The sequence below is a fragment of the Artemia franciscana genome, unplaced genomic scaffold (assembly GCF_032884065.1).
Source record: "Artemia franciscana unplaced genomic scaffold, ASM3288406v1 PGA_scaffold_74, whole genome shotgun sequence".
NCBI lineage: Eukaryota > Metazoa > Arthropoda > Branchiopoda > Anostraca > Artemiidae > Artemia > Artemia franciscana.
In genome coordinates, this window is record NW_027062709.1 from 1,423,482 (window position 1) to 1,440,007 (window position 16,526).

General features: G+C 35.0%; 1 protein-coding gene across 1 annotated transcript in view; it reads left to right on the forward strand.

Moving 5' to 3' along the window:
- Window positions 1-16,526, forward strand: part of LOC136042172 (intraflagellar transport protein 172 homolog) — a 222,669-nt gene that overhangs the window by 157,703 nt on the left and 48,440 nt on the right. Inside the window, exon 21 of the mRNA XM_065727100.1 lies at window positions 4,880-5,034. Coding sequence (XP_065583172.1) covers window positions 4,880-5,034 — 155 coding nt within the window. The remainder of the gene's footprint in view (window positions 1-4,879; window positions 5,035-16,526) is intronic.

Genomic DNA, 16,526 nt, shown 5'->3' on the forward strand with positions numbered 1-16,526 from the left:
ACGAAGAATTTTCTCCTGGAAATTTGTGCTTGTGAGGTTTAGGATGAAAAAAACTCTGATAAACATCAAATTTTTGAACATCAAAACATCAAATTTCAAACATCAAAGATTGCAACACTATGTTTGTGAGATTGAAGAAGTGAGTGGCAGATTGGCTAAAATAAACTACCTCCACAAATCAATTTAAAAGTTCATCTTCCCAGAATGGCCCGATTGTGCTGAAACTGATTTTGATGGTATAATTATGAAGTTGCCTACTCTTTTTGCTGCAAGGGGGACAGGGCGATCAGGCAGTCAAAGACCTTGTATTTGGGTGTGACTTGTCTCGCTATGCCATAAAATAATAATGTGAAATACCCTTAGAGTTCTTTTGATATTCCAGTTAATTCTGCTACTATTATATTATCTGAACGCACTGTTTGAATCGTTAACTAATATATGTCCGAAAATGCCCCTCATGTGTCCAAAGTCACCCCACGGTAGGGGCGACTTTGGACACTTTAAGACGTCATATGTTTTTGGGTCTCACGGAGAAACGACTTGATGGAAGTCATTGAAAAAAAATCCTAAAAAAAATGAATATTTGAGCTTTCTGTTCATATAAAAACAAAGTTTGTATCTTTAGAAGAACATCTTATAGGGGTCAAAAACTCAAAAACGTACGGTTTCGCCCCCCTCTCCCCTAATTCTTAAGCTACGTATATTTTTTACTAATAAAAACGTTCGTTAAAAATTAAAAGTTCTTGTTGCCTTTTTAAGTAACCGAAAAATTGGAGGACAACTAGGCCTCCTTCCCCACCCCTTATTTCTCACAATCTTCTGATCAAAACTAAGAGAAGGCCATTTAGCCAAAAAAAAGAATTAATATGCAAATTTCATTTTAATAATTTATGTACGGAGAGCCAAAATCAAACATGCATTAATTCAAAAACGTTCAGAAATTAAATAAAAAAAATAGTTTTTTTTAACTGAAAGTAAGGAGCGACATTAAAACTTAAAACGAACAGAAATTACTCCATATATTAAATGGGTTGTCCCCTCCACAATCCCTCACTCTTTGCGCTAAAGTTTGACTCTTTGCCACAATTCTACTTCTTAAAACAATTAAAAAATTAGCATAAAGAGCGATGGATTGCCGAGGGGACAACCCATTTCATATAAGTTTTAAGTTTTAATGTCGCTCTTTACTTTCAGTTAAAAAACTAGTTTTTTTTATTTAATTCCCAGACAAGGGCAAAAGTAAGTTGTGCTCGATTGTCATTCAGTAGAAAATCCAGGGGGGTTAAAAGCATCCAGGGGGGTTAAAAGCATCCAGGGGGGTTAAAGGTTTGACCCCCTCCCCTGAAATGTTTATCCCACTTGTAAAAAAGTAAAAAAAAAATGCATTAAAAAATTTTGCTTGATGCCTGGATAAGATGTAATTTTGAGCTCATTACTGAACCTATAGAAACTGATTCCCTCCAAACTCAAAACCCATTCCTCTATTTACTATCCTAAACACAACATTGTTCAAGATAAAAATATATTAATATATTAAAAAATATGTTAATGTTAATTGTTCGACTTTTCTCTATAATTCTTACAAGTTTTAGAGCTTTAAAGCTTAAGTTTTAAATAGCACTTAGATTTTATTTTAACAAATTAAGAAGCAATCCTTTAACTTCGCAAAAATTAACGCGAAATATTGTAAGTTTGAGTAACCAACTTGATTGGGGTTATTCAAAAGGTGCTACGTCACACATCTACTGTTCAATCAGTTAGACTTAGTTTTAAAGACTTAGTTTTTAAACTTCGAAAAATGCTGATTCGATTGGAAATTGAAAGGGTTAGTGCTCTTTTTAATAATCAAAAGTGGATTTAGAATAACCACTTTTTGATTATATTTTAATAAAATTTGATTATATTTTAATAATCAAAAGTGGATTTAGTGAATGGAGTTAGGACACTACTGAACTTATAGACACTAAACCCAAACTCAAAACTCAAAACTCAAACCTACTCTTTCCCTCTAAACTCAAAACCCATTCCTCCATTCACTATCCTTAACAAAACATTGTTCAAGGCTTCTAAAAGCTATACCTTTACCTCACAGGTAAAGGCTTATTAAACGAATAGGCTACCCCAAAAGGTTTGGGGTAACCAACTTGATTGGGGTTATTCAAAAGGTGCTACGTCACATATCTACTGTTAAATCAGTTAGACTTAATGTCTTCAATCAGTTTTTTCGATCAACATTTCTGTATTTTAATATGTTCCCAAAATGAACAGAAGTTTTTGTTTTGTTTTTTCTCTAAAAGGGGGTATAATTCATTTGCTCCAGAGAAGAAATTGTTAGTACTTTCTGATATAAAGATTATTTCTAATAAAAGCGATTCTTATATCAAAGCTATTTTTCCTTATCTTTAAATTAAAAAATAATTATTCGTTGATAATCAAAATTCTAGAAAGCTTAAGCAAATAATTCAGTACTTTCCTATTTTTGAGCTGATTGTATGTTTTTTTTTTTTTTTTCAATTACGCTATAGCTGCTTTCCTGGAGAAGAAAAATTGTTAGGATTTGAAATTTTAATATTAAAACTTGCTTTCTTATCTTTTAAGTATGATAAAAATTAACTGCTCATTAACAATAATAAAAAAAATTTTGAAATTCCGTCTTTTAGTTCAATTCACCTTCTTTTGTTTTACTTGGTTCTAAATTAAGAAAAAGTATTTTCTCAAAATGTTCCTTTTTCGCGTAAATTTTTTGATTCACTGGTTGAGATAGCTAAGAAATAGACATAACTTTAGAAGCGAAATTTTATCCCGAATCAAAATACAACATTCATTTCCGTTGGAGAGTTAGCTAAAATCCACCCGACCCCCAAATGGTTAAATATATATACCCTGAATTGTATATTTGAGGTGAATTTCCCAATACTCACTCTTTTCTTAAAATTGATTTAACGATTTGTCAAAACAATGGAAATCCCTTTCCTTACATTATTTAAGGTATATTTGTCTATTAGAGGGAGGAGAGGTAGAAGAGTAACATCGCAACTGAAATTAATATAAAATTTTGATTCAGGGTAAAATTCTGATTCTAAAGGCATGTCTAAAGGTAGAGAGAGAAAGATGGGTTTATTAATATAAATAAACAAAACAAGCAAAGGTCCGAAGCAAAGCTTTTTCGGGCTTACAATCCCAGTACACATACAAATAAATACAATACGAAAAAGGAGAGGAAAATAAGAAAAGAAAAGAAAACTAAAAGAAAAAAGAAAAGAAAAGAAAAAGAAATGAAATATTCAATTACCCTGAATTTCGATCGATACGGGATTACTCTTCAAAAAAGACAAAACAAAAAGACACTAAAACCACTTGACCAATATTGCCTAAAACAAAACCAACATCTTAAAAGGTAAAAGGTATAGTACTGGTTATTGAGCTATCTCAATACCCAGTGAATCGCAATACTGACCCTTTTCGGAGTCATAACTCTTTTTCTCAAAAGAAGAATTTTTTTGGATCTGAAGAAGTTGATATCAGAATTGTGTTTTTTTATTATCTTCCAGTTAGAAAAAAGAAAATCGCCAACAACAATATAAATTATCATTTGGCTGCTAGAGCTCGACGAAATTACAAAGATTGAAACTTGACTCACATTCTTAAGGGCAAGAACATGGCTGCCACAAATACAACCTAAAACCTAATTGAGTCTTTTCTGAAGTAATTGTGAAATTTAGCCCTTTGTAGCTAAAAATTACTAGAATTCTACAAAAACCCAAAATTTAAATTTAACTTACATTTTGTTAGAACCAAAACAGTGAAAGTCGAATTTGTAACTGAGCTTTTTAGAACGGTGGTTAAGTTTTTATACTAGAAATCCTAAGCTCCTTTGGTCACCTGATTCACATTCGAATATGGCGCTATAAAATATTTTATGGCTAAAGTTTTCTAGCGTCGCTCTATTAACTAGTGCAGGTTTAAAGTTTAGAACGGGTTTACAGTAATCATTAATTGGACAGTATTCTAAGCTAATTAAATAATTATAGCATTGATCTCCTTGATAATCTTAGCATATTGGCTGGTTTATTATCTCTTTGTTTCATTTTATTGGGAAGCCCTGATGTACGGAACAAAACCAAAGGGGTGGTTCACACTTCTTTGAAAATGAGTTAGAAAGCTAGAATGATCCCTCTTGTGTTAGCCAAGTTTGACGAGGCATTGAGGCATGACGAGACATTGTTTCATTTTGGTATTCATATGTTTAATGGCCATCGTCCCCAATATTAAATACACAGCAAGACTGTTAAGTTTTATATTCCTATTCTGTATAGGAAGTCCTGTAAAGGTGATTTCAAGTTCCAATCTTCAACCCCCCCCCCGCAAAAAACTATCTCTCTTGAACTTGGATAACGGCTGCAGTACGTGAACACGGTTATACAATACAGCCAAGTCAGTATTTACGAGGAGAGAGGGAAGGGGAGATTAGGCCTGGCTCCTCAAATATCCAGAACTTTGGGGTTCTCCGCCTATTTTTTTAGATTTTCTCAAAATTATGAATTTTTGAGGGTAGTATCTCATTTTTATTATTACGACATTGAAAGGTCTCGGTAAATAAGCAAAACTAATTTGTTAAAATATAGCAACGATTTTCGTCCCTAAAATTCGCACAGTAACAACCGTCTGATTTTCAATCTGGATATTATTAAGCTGTTTGGTTTCATATGTTTTTAGCTCATTTTTTGCGGATTTTTCACCCATAGTTCGTTTTTCATTCTGAAACTTGCCTGGTTCTTTCTTGCATAAAATTCAAATTTATTATTTTTATTCTCCCTTATTTCAAAGGTGTGATACGGCACTTTTGAATTCTAATTTTAACTACTTTGAATTTTTTCAGGGAAGATTTGTGCTTAGTATCGGAAAAGCTGGTGGAATTCTGAATTTGGGTGATATCATAGACCAAGTTGTCAAGCAAAACATCCAAAACGGCAACGTCAATGAGGCTGCAACACTGCTGAAAGAAAATGGAAAATATGCCGAAATTGTACAACTGTAAGTTAACTATCAAGGCTTACGAAGCTCTCGGGCTAACGGCATTTTGGGATCTCTCTAATAACGTCTAGCATGCCTTCATCCTTCAGAACTTGTGGATTTGTATCACGATTTATTTAATGAATTTTGTGATCAAAGTAAGACCTTTATCCAAAAATGAGGCCAGCAAACTAAGAGGCCTTTTTGGTCCATACATACCACGCTGTAAAGCCTTTCACGTTTGACGAACATACGACTACGTTAAGTCATGTAATGCTGGGGAATAAATTCTGTCTGGATCGTAGGGAGTTGCACGTAAACCCAAGCTTTACGCAGAATTTTAAGCTGCGTAATTTTGTGTTACGTTTTAGATAAGTCCATATAGTAGCACGAAACGGAGTTCCTCCAGGATTAGCTAGCTAATTTAAAACTGAATTAATACACTTTACACTTTTCCTGAAAAGCCTTTCATGCTTAATCAGAGCTCAAATTTACATCACTATTCGATATTTTTCATTTGAAAAATGCCCTTATATCTTTGTGTATTTTATGAATATTAATATATAAACATTTATAACTATCAAAAAATATTATAGTAAATAAAAACTATGTATTATTACTTATTATAAAATAAATTATACTAAATAATTATATTTATAGTAAAAGTATATTTATAATTGGCATGATTTTAGATGATGATTGTGGTGGTTTTGTGAATTTTTACGCTAAGCTAATACGAAACTACTTGTTTAAGCATCACATTTTTTAGTTAAAGTAAAGCAACTTAATAAATTGACATAGACAATTCCTCAAGGTAATTTCTGTTGTCATTTTAATTTTAAATATCCCTTTTTCGCTTTAATTTGAAGAAAGTGCGTTTAACTTAATTTTTGATCTTTTAGTCCCATACTTAGTGTTAACCCAAATTTGAGAGAGGCCCCCACCTTCTCATCTCTTGGTTATTTATTAACACTTCGAGGAAAAGGGCTTCACTTAGGTGTGTTTGTATTTCAAACTAATTTCATTAAATAAAGAAGATTAGAACCACTTTACACTTAATTTCAACTTTTTATTACAATAATCCGATCCATAATAAATAACCGTTTACTGACACACTTTTTTCCGTCGTTTTTTACGGGGCATTTATTTCACCAAACGTTTATTAGCGTCTCCCCCCCCCCCATACCTATTCATGTAATATATCGACACAAATATAGAGTGAGAATACAATGTACTTTTCGGTGTGTAAGGGGGGGGGGGTGCAAATTCACTCTTTTAATTATTTTCAATGAAACTACGAAAAGGCAAATCAGGAAACCAGTCTGGTGTTTTTCCGTTGAATATGATTTTTCTTCAGGTTGTGTAGTTCGTCGAACGACGAGATTGACATCCTAAGATAATTGAAACCCTTTTCTTCGTTGTTCCTGAAATTAGGAAGCAAAGTGTAGAAGGCCCCAACTTCCTCTCTCTGTTTATTAATTTGATGAACCCAAATAAGTATATTTCTAATTGCTCAAGACGATTTCATTATCTTTATCAAAGGAGCAGTAAAGTCCAAGACAGCCTGGGGTTAATTTTTTAGGGGCAATTTTAGCCGTGGGGAATTTGCCAGGATTCCCCTTTGAAGTTCTTCGTTTTTCTTGCTTGCTCTGTGCCGACTCAATTTTACGCATTGATATGTTAAGGGTAATTGTCCGGGGTATATTTTCGCCAGCATTAAATTATCTAGAGTATATGCCCGTAGAAACAAGAGATTTGTTCGCGGAGATGGAGCCAGATTTTCTGGTATCATTTCAAAAACGATCAAAAAATAAATAAAAAAAAAAAAACAAGTTTTTCAGCTGAAAGTAAGAAGCAACAATAAAACTTTAAACGAACAGAAATTATTACGTATGTGAGAAGGTTGGTCCCTTCTCAACCCCTCACTTTTTGCACTATAGTTTGAATTTTGTCCCAATTCTTTAAGAACGATTCCTGAAACATAAGGTTCGTTTAATTAGAATAATAAGAATCTTTTTTAAAAGTAAAGATTGCAAACTTTTTAAAAACTTTAGCGCGAAAAGCAAGATGTTGAGGACGGGGCCAACCCCTCCTCAATAAATATTCGTAACAATATCTGTTTGTCTGAACTTTGTATGTTGCTCTTTAATTTTAGTTGTAAAAACTTTTTTTTTATTCAATTTCAGTAGGGCGAATGCGATGCTGTACAATATCGTTGCCTCTAAAACTGAGAGGTAAGGGGACAGAATTGGGGTTAGAAATGATTGGTTATCTCAAAATGTTAAATTAAATTCTCTTGGGTGTTTTTGAGCCAAAACTGTTTTTTTTTTTTTTTGTAGCAGAAAATGACAGAAAAGGCGATTTCACTTGTTGAGATATCTTTTGCTGCTATAAAAAAGTGCTAGAATTTTTAGTTTTAATTAACCAGTTCCTTCTTCTGGTATTTTTTGACCAATGACCAATTGACCAATTTGACCAATTGACCACTTGATCATACGACCAATTTTATGACCAATTAAGAAACGATTACCGTTTTCCCCTTATTCTAATTCGTCGAACTTTCTCAGGGCCGTAACTATTGATAAGAAATTTTAAACTCAATAAACTTTATATACTTTACATAACCATAAGAAAAAATTTTTTTTCGATGTGAATGTTCTTATCAAATTACTACTGTTTATAGTTTTGGTTACTATTACAGTGAGACAGTCTTTACTTAAACCTTTTTTTGCTTTTTTTGCCACAAACAAAAACTTGTTCAAAGTTAATATAACCAAACGGTTCATGGTAACGAACTGTAAATAAGGAGTAAAACGGCTCAATAGTAACTGAAACTTTAAAAAACAGAATTTCGATACCAATAGATATATCAAAAGAATTGACTTATTATGCTGATTCCAAATATATAAGTTTCATTAAGTTTAGTGCTACTCATTAGAGGCTATGAGCCTGAGAAAACTCACCTGATTTTCAAAAAGGGGGGAAACACCTCCTAAAAGTCAAACAGTGCTATTGAAAAATTCACACCATCAGATTCAGTGTATCAGAGAACCCTACTGTAGAAGTTTGAAGCTCTTATTTGCAAAATGTGGAATTTGATATTTTTTGCCAAAAGAAAGATCATGGATCCGTGTTTATTTGTTGTTGTTTTTTGTTGTTGTTTTTCCGGGGTGGTCGTAGCGACCCAGTGGTCCTGGAATACTGAAGAAGGGCTTATTAGAACGGAAATCAAAAGTTCTAGTGCCCTTTTTAAGTGACCAAAAATATATGAGGGTAACTAGGCCCCCTCCAACACTCTTTTTTCTCAAAATCGTCCGATCAAAATTTTGAGATAATCTTCTTGTTCAGCAAGGTTTAAAGGCCCATCAACTATACCTTTGGAGATAATATGACCCACAAAGCCCCTGGTGTAAGGTCTTCAAGTTATGGAAAGTGCCCATTGTTTACGTATAGTATTTATTTTGGGGTATATTACACTTTTCGGGTGGGGACGAATTTTCCGCTATTTTTTTTCCACGGGAAGAATTTTCTATGAGGAGAGAAATTTCCAGAAAGTGAACTTTTCTGGAGAAATTTTACACTGGAAAATTTTTCCAGAATTCCAATACGTCTTGCTTTCTCTGGCTTTTTTTCTGACTCAATGGTACGCTTGGAGATGTTAAGGGTAATTTCTGTGGTAAATTTTCCAAAGGATTGAATTTTCTAGAGAATATTTCCGTGGTGGGGGGATTTTTCCGTGGAAGTGGAGCCTGATTTTCTGATATTATTTAAAAAAACAATCAGAAAATAAATAAAAAGGAGTTTTTACAACTCAAAGCAAGGAACAACATTAAATTATGTATATAAGGGGTTGTCCTCTCCTCAACACCTTGCTCTTTACACTAAAGTTTGTATTTTGTCCCTATTCTTTAAGAACGACTCCTGAAACACAAGGTTTGTTTAACTAGAACAACAAGAAACTAAAAACTACTAAAAACTTTAGCATGAGGAACAAACTGTTGAGGAGGCGCAGCTCCCTCATATACGTAATTATTTCTGTTCTTTTTAAGTTTCAATGTTGCTCCTTACTTCCAGCTGAAAAAACTTGTTTTTCTATTTAATCATAGGCGGCGCAATACCGTTGCCTAAGTAAAGAGCAATTTGAGCACAATGTATGTTTTCGATTTTTATGGCACTTGTTATTAACCAAGTGAAATATAGCAATCACAAATTCTGTCGGTCTGTCTGACGGTCTGTCTGTCTGTCGGTCTGTCTGTCTGTCGGTCCCGGTTTCGCTACTTTAGGCACTTCCAGGTAAGCTATTTGACGATGAAATTTGGCAGGCGTATCAGGGACCGGAGCAGATTAAATTAGAAATAGTCTTTATCCCGTTTTGACCATCTGGGGGAAATGGGGGGCCGGTTAATTCGGAGAAAATAGAAAAAATGAAGTATTTTTAACTTACAAACAGTTGATCAGATCTTAATGAAATTTGATGTCTGGAAGGATATTGTGTCTCAGAGCTCTCATTTTAAATCCCGACCAGATCTGGTGACAATGGAGGGGGGAGTTGGCAGGGTGAATCCTAAAATCTTGGAAAACACTTAGAGTGGAGGGATCGGGATGAAACTTGGTGGGGAAAATAAGCACAAGTCCTAGATACATGAATGACATAACCGGAACGGATCCGCTCCCTTTGGGGTAGCTGGGGGGGGGGGTTCAATTCTGAATATTAGAAAAATGAGGTATTTTTAACTTACGAACGGGTGATCGGTTCTCAATGAAATTTGAAATTTAGAAGGATATCGTGTCTCAAAGCTCTTATTTTAAATCCTGACCGGATCTGGTGACATTGGGGAAGTTTGGGGGGAGCCTAAAATCATGGAAAACGCTTAGAGTGGAGGGATCGGGATGAAACAATGTGGGAAAAATAAGTAGATACGTGATTGACATAATTGGAACAGATCCACTCTATTGGGGGGGGAGGGTTAATTATGAAAAATTAGAAAAAATGACGTATTTTTAAATTACAAAGGAGTGATCGGATCTTCATGAAACTTCATGTTTAGAAAGACCTCGCAACTCAGATCTTTTATTTTAAATCTCAACCGGATCCAGCGTCATTGGGGGGGCAGTTGGGGGGGGGGCGGAAATCTTAGAAAATACTTAAAGCGGAGAGATCACGATGAAACTGGATGGGAAGAATAAAAATAAGTCTAAGATACGTGACTGACATAACCGGACCGGATCCGCTCTCTTTGGTGGAGTTAGGGGGGGGAGTAATTCGGGAAAATGAGGTATTTGTAACTTACGAACGGGTGATCAGATTTTAATGAAATTTGATATTTAGAAGGATCTTGTGCTTTAAAGCTCTTATTTTAAATTCCGACCAGATCCTGTGACATTGGGGGGAGTTGTAGGGGTAAACCGGAATTCTTGGAAAACGTGCAAATTGGGATATTTTATCTTACGAATAGGAGATCGGATCTTAATGAAACTTGATATATAGAAGGATATCATGTCTTAGATGCTCAATTTTGGACTCGAATTGGATCCGGGGACATAGGGGGTTGGAGGAGGGAAACATAAATATTGCAAAACGCTTAGAGTGGAGAGATCGGGATGAAACTTGATGGAAAGAATAAGCACAAGTTCTAGATACGTGATTGACATAATTGGAACGGATTCGTTCTCTTTGAAGGAGCTAGGGGGGGGGGTGTTAATTTGGAAAAATTAGAAAAATTGAGGTACTTTTAACTTAAGAACGGGTGACCGGATCATAATGAAATTTGATATTTAGATGGAATTCATGTCTCAGAACTCTTATTTCAAATCCCGACCAGATTTGTTGACATTGGGGGAAGTTGGAGGGAGAATTCGGAAACCTTGGAAAATGCTTAGAGTGGAGGAATCGGGATGAAGCTTGGTGGATAGAATAAGCAAATGTCGTAGATACGTGATTGACATAACCGTACTGGATTCGCTCTCTTTGGAGGAGTTGGGGGTAGGGTATTCAGTGCTTTGGCGAGTTTGGTGCTTCTGGACGTGGTATGACGATGAAAATTGGTAGGCGTATCACGGAGCTGCACAAATTGACTTGATAAAGTCGGTTTCCCAGATTCCACCATCTGGGGGGCTAAAGGGATGGGAAAAACTAGAAAAGATGAGGTATTTATAACTTACGAGTGGGTGATCGGATCTTAATGAATTTTGATATTTAGAAGGACATCGTGAACCAGAGCTCTTATTTTAAACCCCGACTGGTATTAAGCCTCTGATTTTCCTTTTAAGTCAATCCATTGATTCTTAGAATTTTGTTAGAGCTCATACCATATGAGCTCTTGGCTCTTAGCTCTTCTTGCCTCGTCACAAGTGTCATATGAGCTCTTAGCTCTTGTTTGATTATGCCAGGGCACATCGCATAGAAAGAGCTGTCGTAAAAACATCGAAAGGGGCTCTTTCGATTGGAAATAGAAAGGGCTAGTGCCTTTTTTAATAGTCGAAGGTTGTTGATGGCCAACCAGTCCTCCACAACCATTATTTCCTCAAACACATCCAATCAAAATTTTGAGATATCCATTTTCTTTACAGTAGTTAAAACGTCCGATGATTATATGTTTAAGGATGACAACCCCTCTACAGCCCTCAGGGCAAGGGTTGTAAGTTATGTTCTAGTGGGATATGAGCTCTTTCTAGAAAGAGTGATCATATGAACTTCAGAGTGGGCTCATTGGATTGGTAATCAGGACTTCTATTGCCCTTTCCAATAGTCAAAAGTGATTGGAGGGTAACCAGCTCCCATCCTCCATCATTTCCAGCAACCGGGTCCAGTAATTATGTTTTTGAAGATTACAACTCCCCCCATAGCCCTCAGGACCAGGGTTGTCAGTTATGCCCTGGGGATGTATAAGATTTTAATGAAAAGAGCGGTCGCATGAATTTCTGAGGGGGCTCATTAGATTGGAAATTGAAAGTTCTAGTGCACGTTTGAATAGTCGAAAGTGACAGGAGGGCAACAAGTCCACCCCCTCCTCTTGCCAATTATTTCCCCAAGCACATTCAATCAAAATTTTGAGATAAACGTTTTGTTAAGCAGATTTGAAAGGGCCATTAGTTATGTATCTGGGGATGGCCCCCTGTCACGGCTCTCAGGGCAAGGGCTATAAGTTATACTAGTTGCCTATTGTTAACATTTAAGGTTTTACTTGAATGGGTATTCGTATAAACTTAAAATGTGGCTCATTCAACTGGATATCAGAAGTCCTAGTGTCCTTTTAATCCTTTTTAAGAGCCAAAAGTGATAGGAGGGTAACTAGCCCCCCCCCTCACGCATATTCTTTTCCCCAAAAAAAGCCGATAGAAATTTTTTATAGACATTTTTTCCGAAATAGTCTAAAGATCATATAAAAAAGCCTTCGGGGTTAAAATACCCCCTCAGAGCCTGGGAAAAAAGGTCGTAAGTTTTTGTCCTAAGACATACAAGGTTTTTATTGAACGGGTGGTTGTATAAACTTTGGATAGGGCTCATTTGATTGGAAATTATAAGTTATAGTGCTCTTTTTAAAAGTCAAAAGTGAATTGCCGGTAACAACCGCCTCCCCTCCCCCTCTAGCGACCATTATTTTACAAAAATAGTTCCAATCCAAATTTTGAGATGCCTATTTCCTTCAGCATTGTTTAAAGGTCCTGTAACGATGCATTGAGAACCTCAATTCCCTCGTAGTCCCCAGAACAAGTAATGTAAGTTAGGCACTTCGTTCACTGTTAATATATAGTAAATATTATTGAGAAAGCTATGCTTGTTTGATGTTTACTTTCTAAAAAGACAAAGGCGTTCATGTGAGCCTTTCAGAGTTTTGATCTAAATCAAAACACGTTATGTGTATACGGGCTGTGAAAAAATTGTAACTCAGGAATGACTTAGTATATTATTTGGAACTATCGGGAAATGATAAGGGAGATGATCAATTGACCAAAAGCAATATTTTTACGCTACTACTACTGCTACATATACTACCACTACTACTGCTTCCACTACTACAACTACAATTACAGCACCACATTTAAAATATTGTGCAGAAATTTAAATTAAATCAAAAAACCCTATGTGCGCGCACAGAATCAATGGAGCGTATAATAGGCCGAGTAATAGCGCTGCTTAAGTAAAGAGTTATTGTGGGCATAATATATTTTTTTAAGACCAGGGCACTTCGTATAGAAGGAATTGTCATGGAATTGCCAAAAGGAGCTCATTCAATTGAATAATGAAAGAGTTAGTGTTTTTTTTTATAATCAGAAGTGATTGGAAAGCAACCAGCCCCTAGCTCAACGCCCATCATTTCCCCAAACGCATCCTATAAAAATTTTGAGATAGCCATCTTTTTTTCACCGTATTTGAAAGGTCTGGAAATTATGTATTGAAGGTGACAACCTCCCTCCCTCCCAGAGCCCTCAGGCTAAAAGATCTAAGTTATACCCTGGGGGTATATATGGTTTTTATAGAAAGGGCGGTCGTAAAACCTCGGAAGGGAACTTATTCGATCGGTAGTCAGAAGTTCCATTACCTTTTTAAGAGACAAAATGGTCGGAGTGCAGCTCCCTCCCCCCCCCCACACACACGTCATTTTTTCCCGAAATGTATCTGATATAAATCTTGAGATTGCCACTTTTTCAAAAAATAGTCCACAGATCATAGGCAGCATAATTGCGCTGCCTAAGTAAAGAGAGATATGGGCAAAATGTAATATTTACTAATTTTTTAGTAATAGTATATCTTAGTTTCTAAGACAATTCCTTCTGTACGCAGTGCCCTGGCTTAAAAAACAAAAAGAAAAATAAATAATACATTGTGCCCACATCGCTCTTTTCTTAGTAACCGCTATTGCGCTAGCTATGATACGCTTTATTGACAGTGTGCACGTACATGGTGTATTTTGATTTAGTTCAAATTTTCCTCAAATATTTTCAATTTACTATACTCTTACAAATGAATATACTCAGTCATTCCTGTGTCATTACTCGGTCATTCCTGTGACAGCGCGTATACACATAGCGTGTTTTGATTTATTTCAACACTTGCCCAAAACTTCTCTGAAATACTCCCCTGAATGCCATTTGTCTTTTTGGAAAGTAAAGGTCAAACATGTAAGTTACAGACCAGGAGACTTCATATAGAAGGAGTTGTCGTAGAAACTTCGAAAGGGGCTAATTCGATTGAAAAGTGCAAGTTCTATTGCCCTTTCTAATTGTCAAAAGAGATTGCAGGGTAGCCACCCCCCATGCCCTTCTTTTCCCCAAATGCATCCAATCTCAAAAACTTTATGTGTCCATTTTGTCCAGCATAGCTGAAAGTAACCTAATAAGGTTTAAATGGAATGAGTGGTCGTATAAACTGTGGGTAGGGTTGATTTCATTGGAAATTGGAAGTTATAGTGCTCTTTTTAAGATACAAAAGTAAATTTAGGAAACCAGCCCCCTACCCTCCCACGATCATTATTTTCCGAAAAAATATCCAATCAAAATTTTGAGATGTTGACTTTCTTCGACATTGATGAAAGATCCCGTAATTATGACTTTGGGGACGTCAAGCCCCTCACATCCCCTAGAAAAAGTTAGGCAATTCGCTGTTTATATATAGTATATGTTATTAAGAAAGGTACACATGTTTGACCTTGACTATCCAAAAAGACAAAGGGCATTCAGGGGAGTCTTTCAGAGAATATTGAGGGGAAAATTGAACCAAACCAAAACACGCTATGTCCATACACATTGTCAAAAGAGCGCATCTCAAGAATGAATTTGAGTATTAAGTTGGAACTTTCCAAAAAATGCATAAAAGGGAAGATTAATTGATCAAAAGGCAATATTTGCATGCTATTGCTAATGGTAGTACCGCTGCTGCATTTACAACTACTACTACTACTGATGCTGCTACTTCAGCCATTGCCTCTATTGTACCTACTTGTTAGACTAAGAGCATCAATATGAAGATCACAAAAATGTATAAATAGACAGGTTATCAAAATGATACATCAACATCATAGTAACGGTTAATTATATTAAGCTGAAACTTCCAGGACTTGATGAGAATGATGCTCAATTCACCAAAAGGCAATACACATGCTAGTAATACTTTCATCACAGCGACTGTAACTAGTGACGCTGAGGATATTCAAGATGAAACTTTTAGGGACGTTTAGGGGGAGAATTGAACGGTAAACACTATATACATATAGGTTTTCAAAAGAGCGTATAAGCAATATGATTGGCAGAGCTGCTTTATAATGGCTAAAAATGTCAAAGAAACTTTTAAAGCAGCTAATTCGATGCAACATTAAAAGTCCTAGTTTCCTTTTCCAATTCCTCCCGAGCCCATTCATTTCCCAAACACATCTGATCAAAATTTTGAGACAGCGACTTTGTTCAGCTTAGTAGAACAGTCCAGCAGCTATGTCTCTAGGGGTATTGGGTATGTCAAACCCCTCCTACAATTATGGAATTGGCTCATTATGCTTTAAAACTAAATGTTGTTTCAAAACTAAACCAAAAGCCACTGTGTGTGGCTGCCAATAAGAAACCTCGGTAATATATTGAGAACAACTGGGTATATTAATTTGAAACTTTCAGGGCTACTACTGTTTCTGCTCTTACAATTCAAGTAAATCAAAAGATGGTAAGCGTATACAGGCTGCCAAAAAGCATAGATAGAATTTTTTTAGGATGAATTTAAGTTTAATTTTTCTGATCAAAATGAGGAGGTATAAACTTAAACAAAACAATAATATTTGTGTCAGGATTAAAAATTGTTGAAAAAGTATCTCCAGCATACAAATATCAAGTCAAATTATGAAATCTTCCATAGCAAAAATTTAAAATGTTTTGCTTTTTTTTACTTTAATAAATAAAAATTATTAAAATTTTAAAGAGTAAATATCAGTAAATGTAAATAAAACTGACAATACATGGTAATTTGCTTTTCTTTTCAGTAAAGTGCAAATTATATTCTGGTTTTCAGAAGGCATGGGGTTGGTCAGCCATAGTCATATTAATTTTGCTCGTTTTGAGTTTGACTCGGCTATTTATTGTAATTTCTGTTCGATTTTAGTTTCATTTATTTATTGGTGGTGATTTGTTGTAGTTTTACGCTTGGAAGGTTTTTATTCTTTATTTCTGCTCATTTTTGACTTAGTGGAGCTCAACTTTTCTTTGAGAAACTTGTTTTGTGGAAAAAGATTTATAAATTAATTCCAAAGGAGTGGAAATCCCCCGAGATTATGATTATGCTATTAATAAAAGATTATGCTATTATTTTACATATTTATTGTTGTTTTCTAAATTAATTTTTAAATTAATTTTAGTTAATTTAGCTTAATTAAATTAAAGTTTTCTAAAGGAGTGGAAAGTGTCAAACACTTTCGATTATGCTATTATTTTATATATTTATTGTTGTTTTCTAAATTAATTTGTAAACTAATTTTAGTTAATTTAGTATAATTAACTTTAGTTTAATTAAATTAAAGTTTTCTAAATTAGTT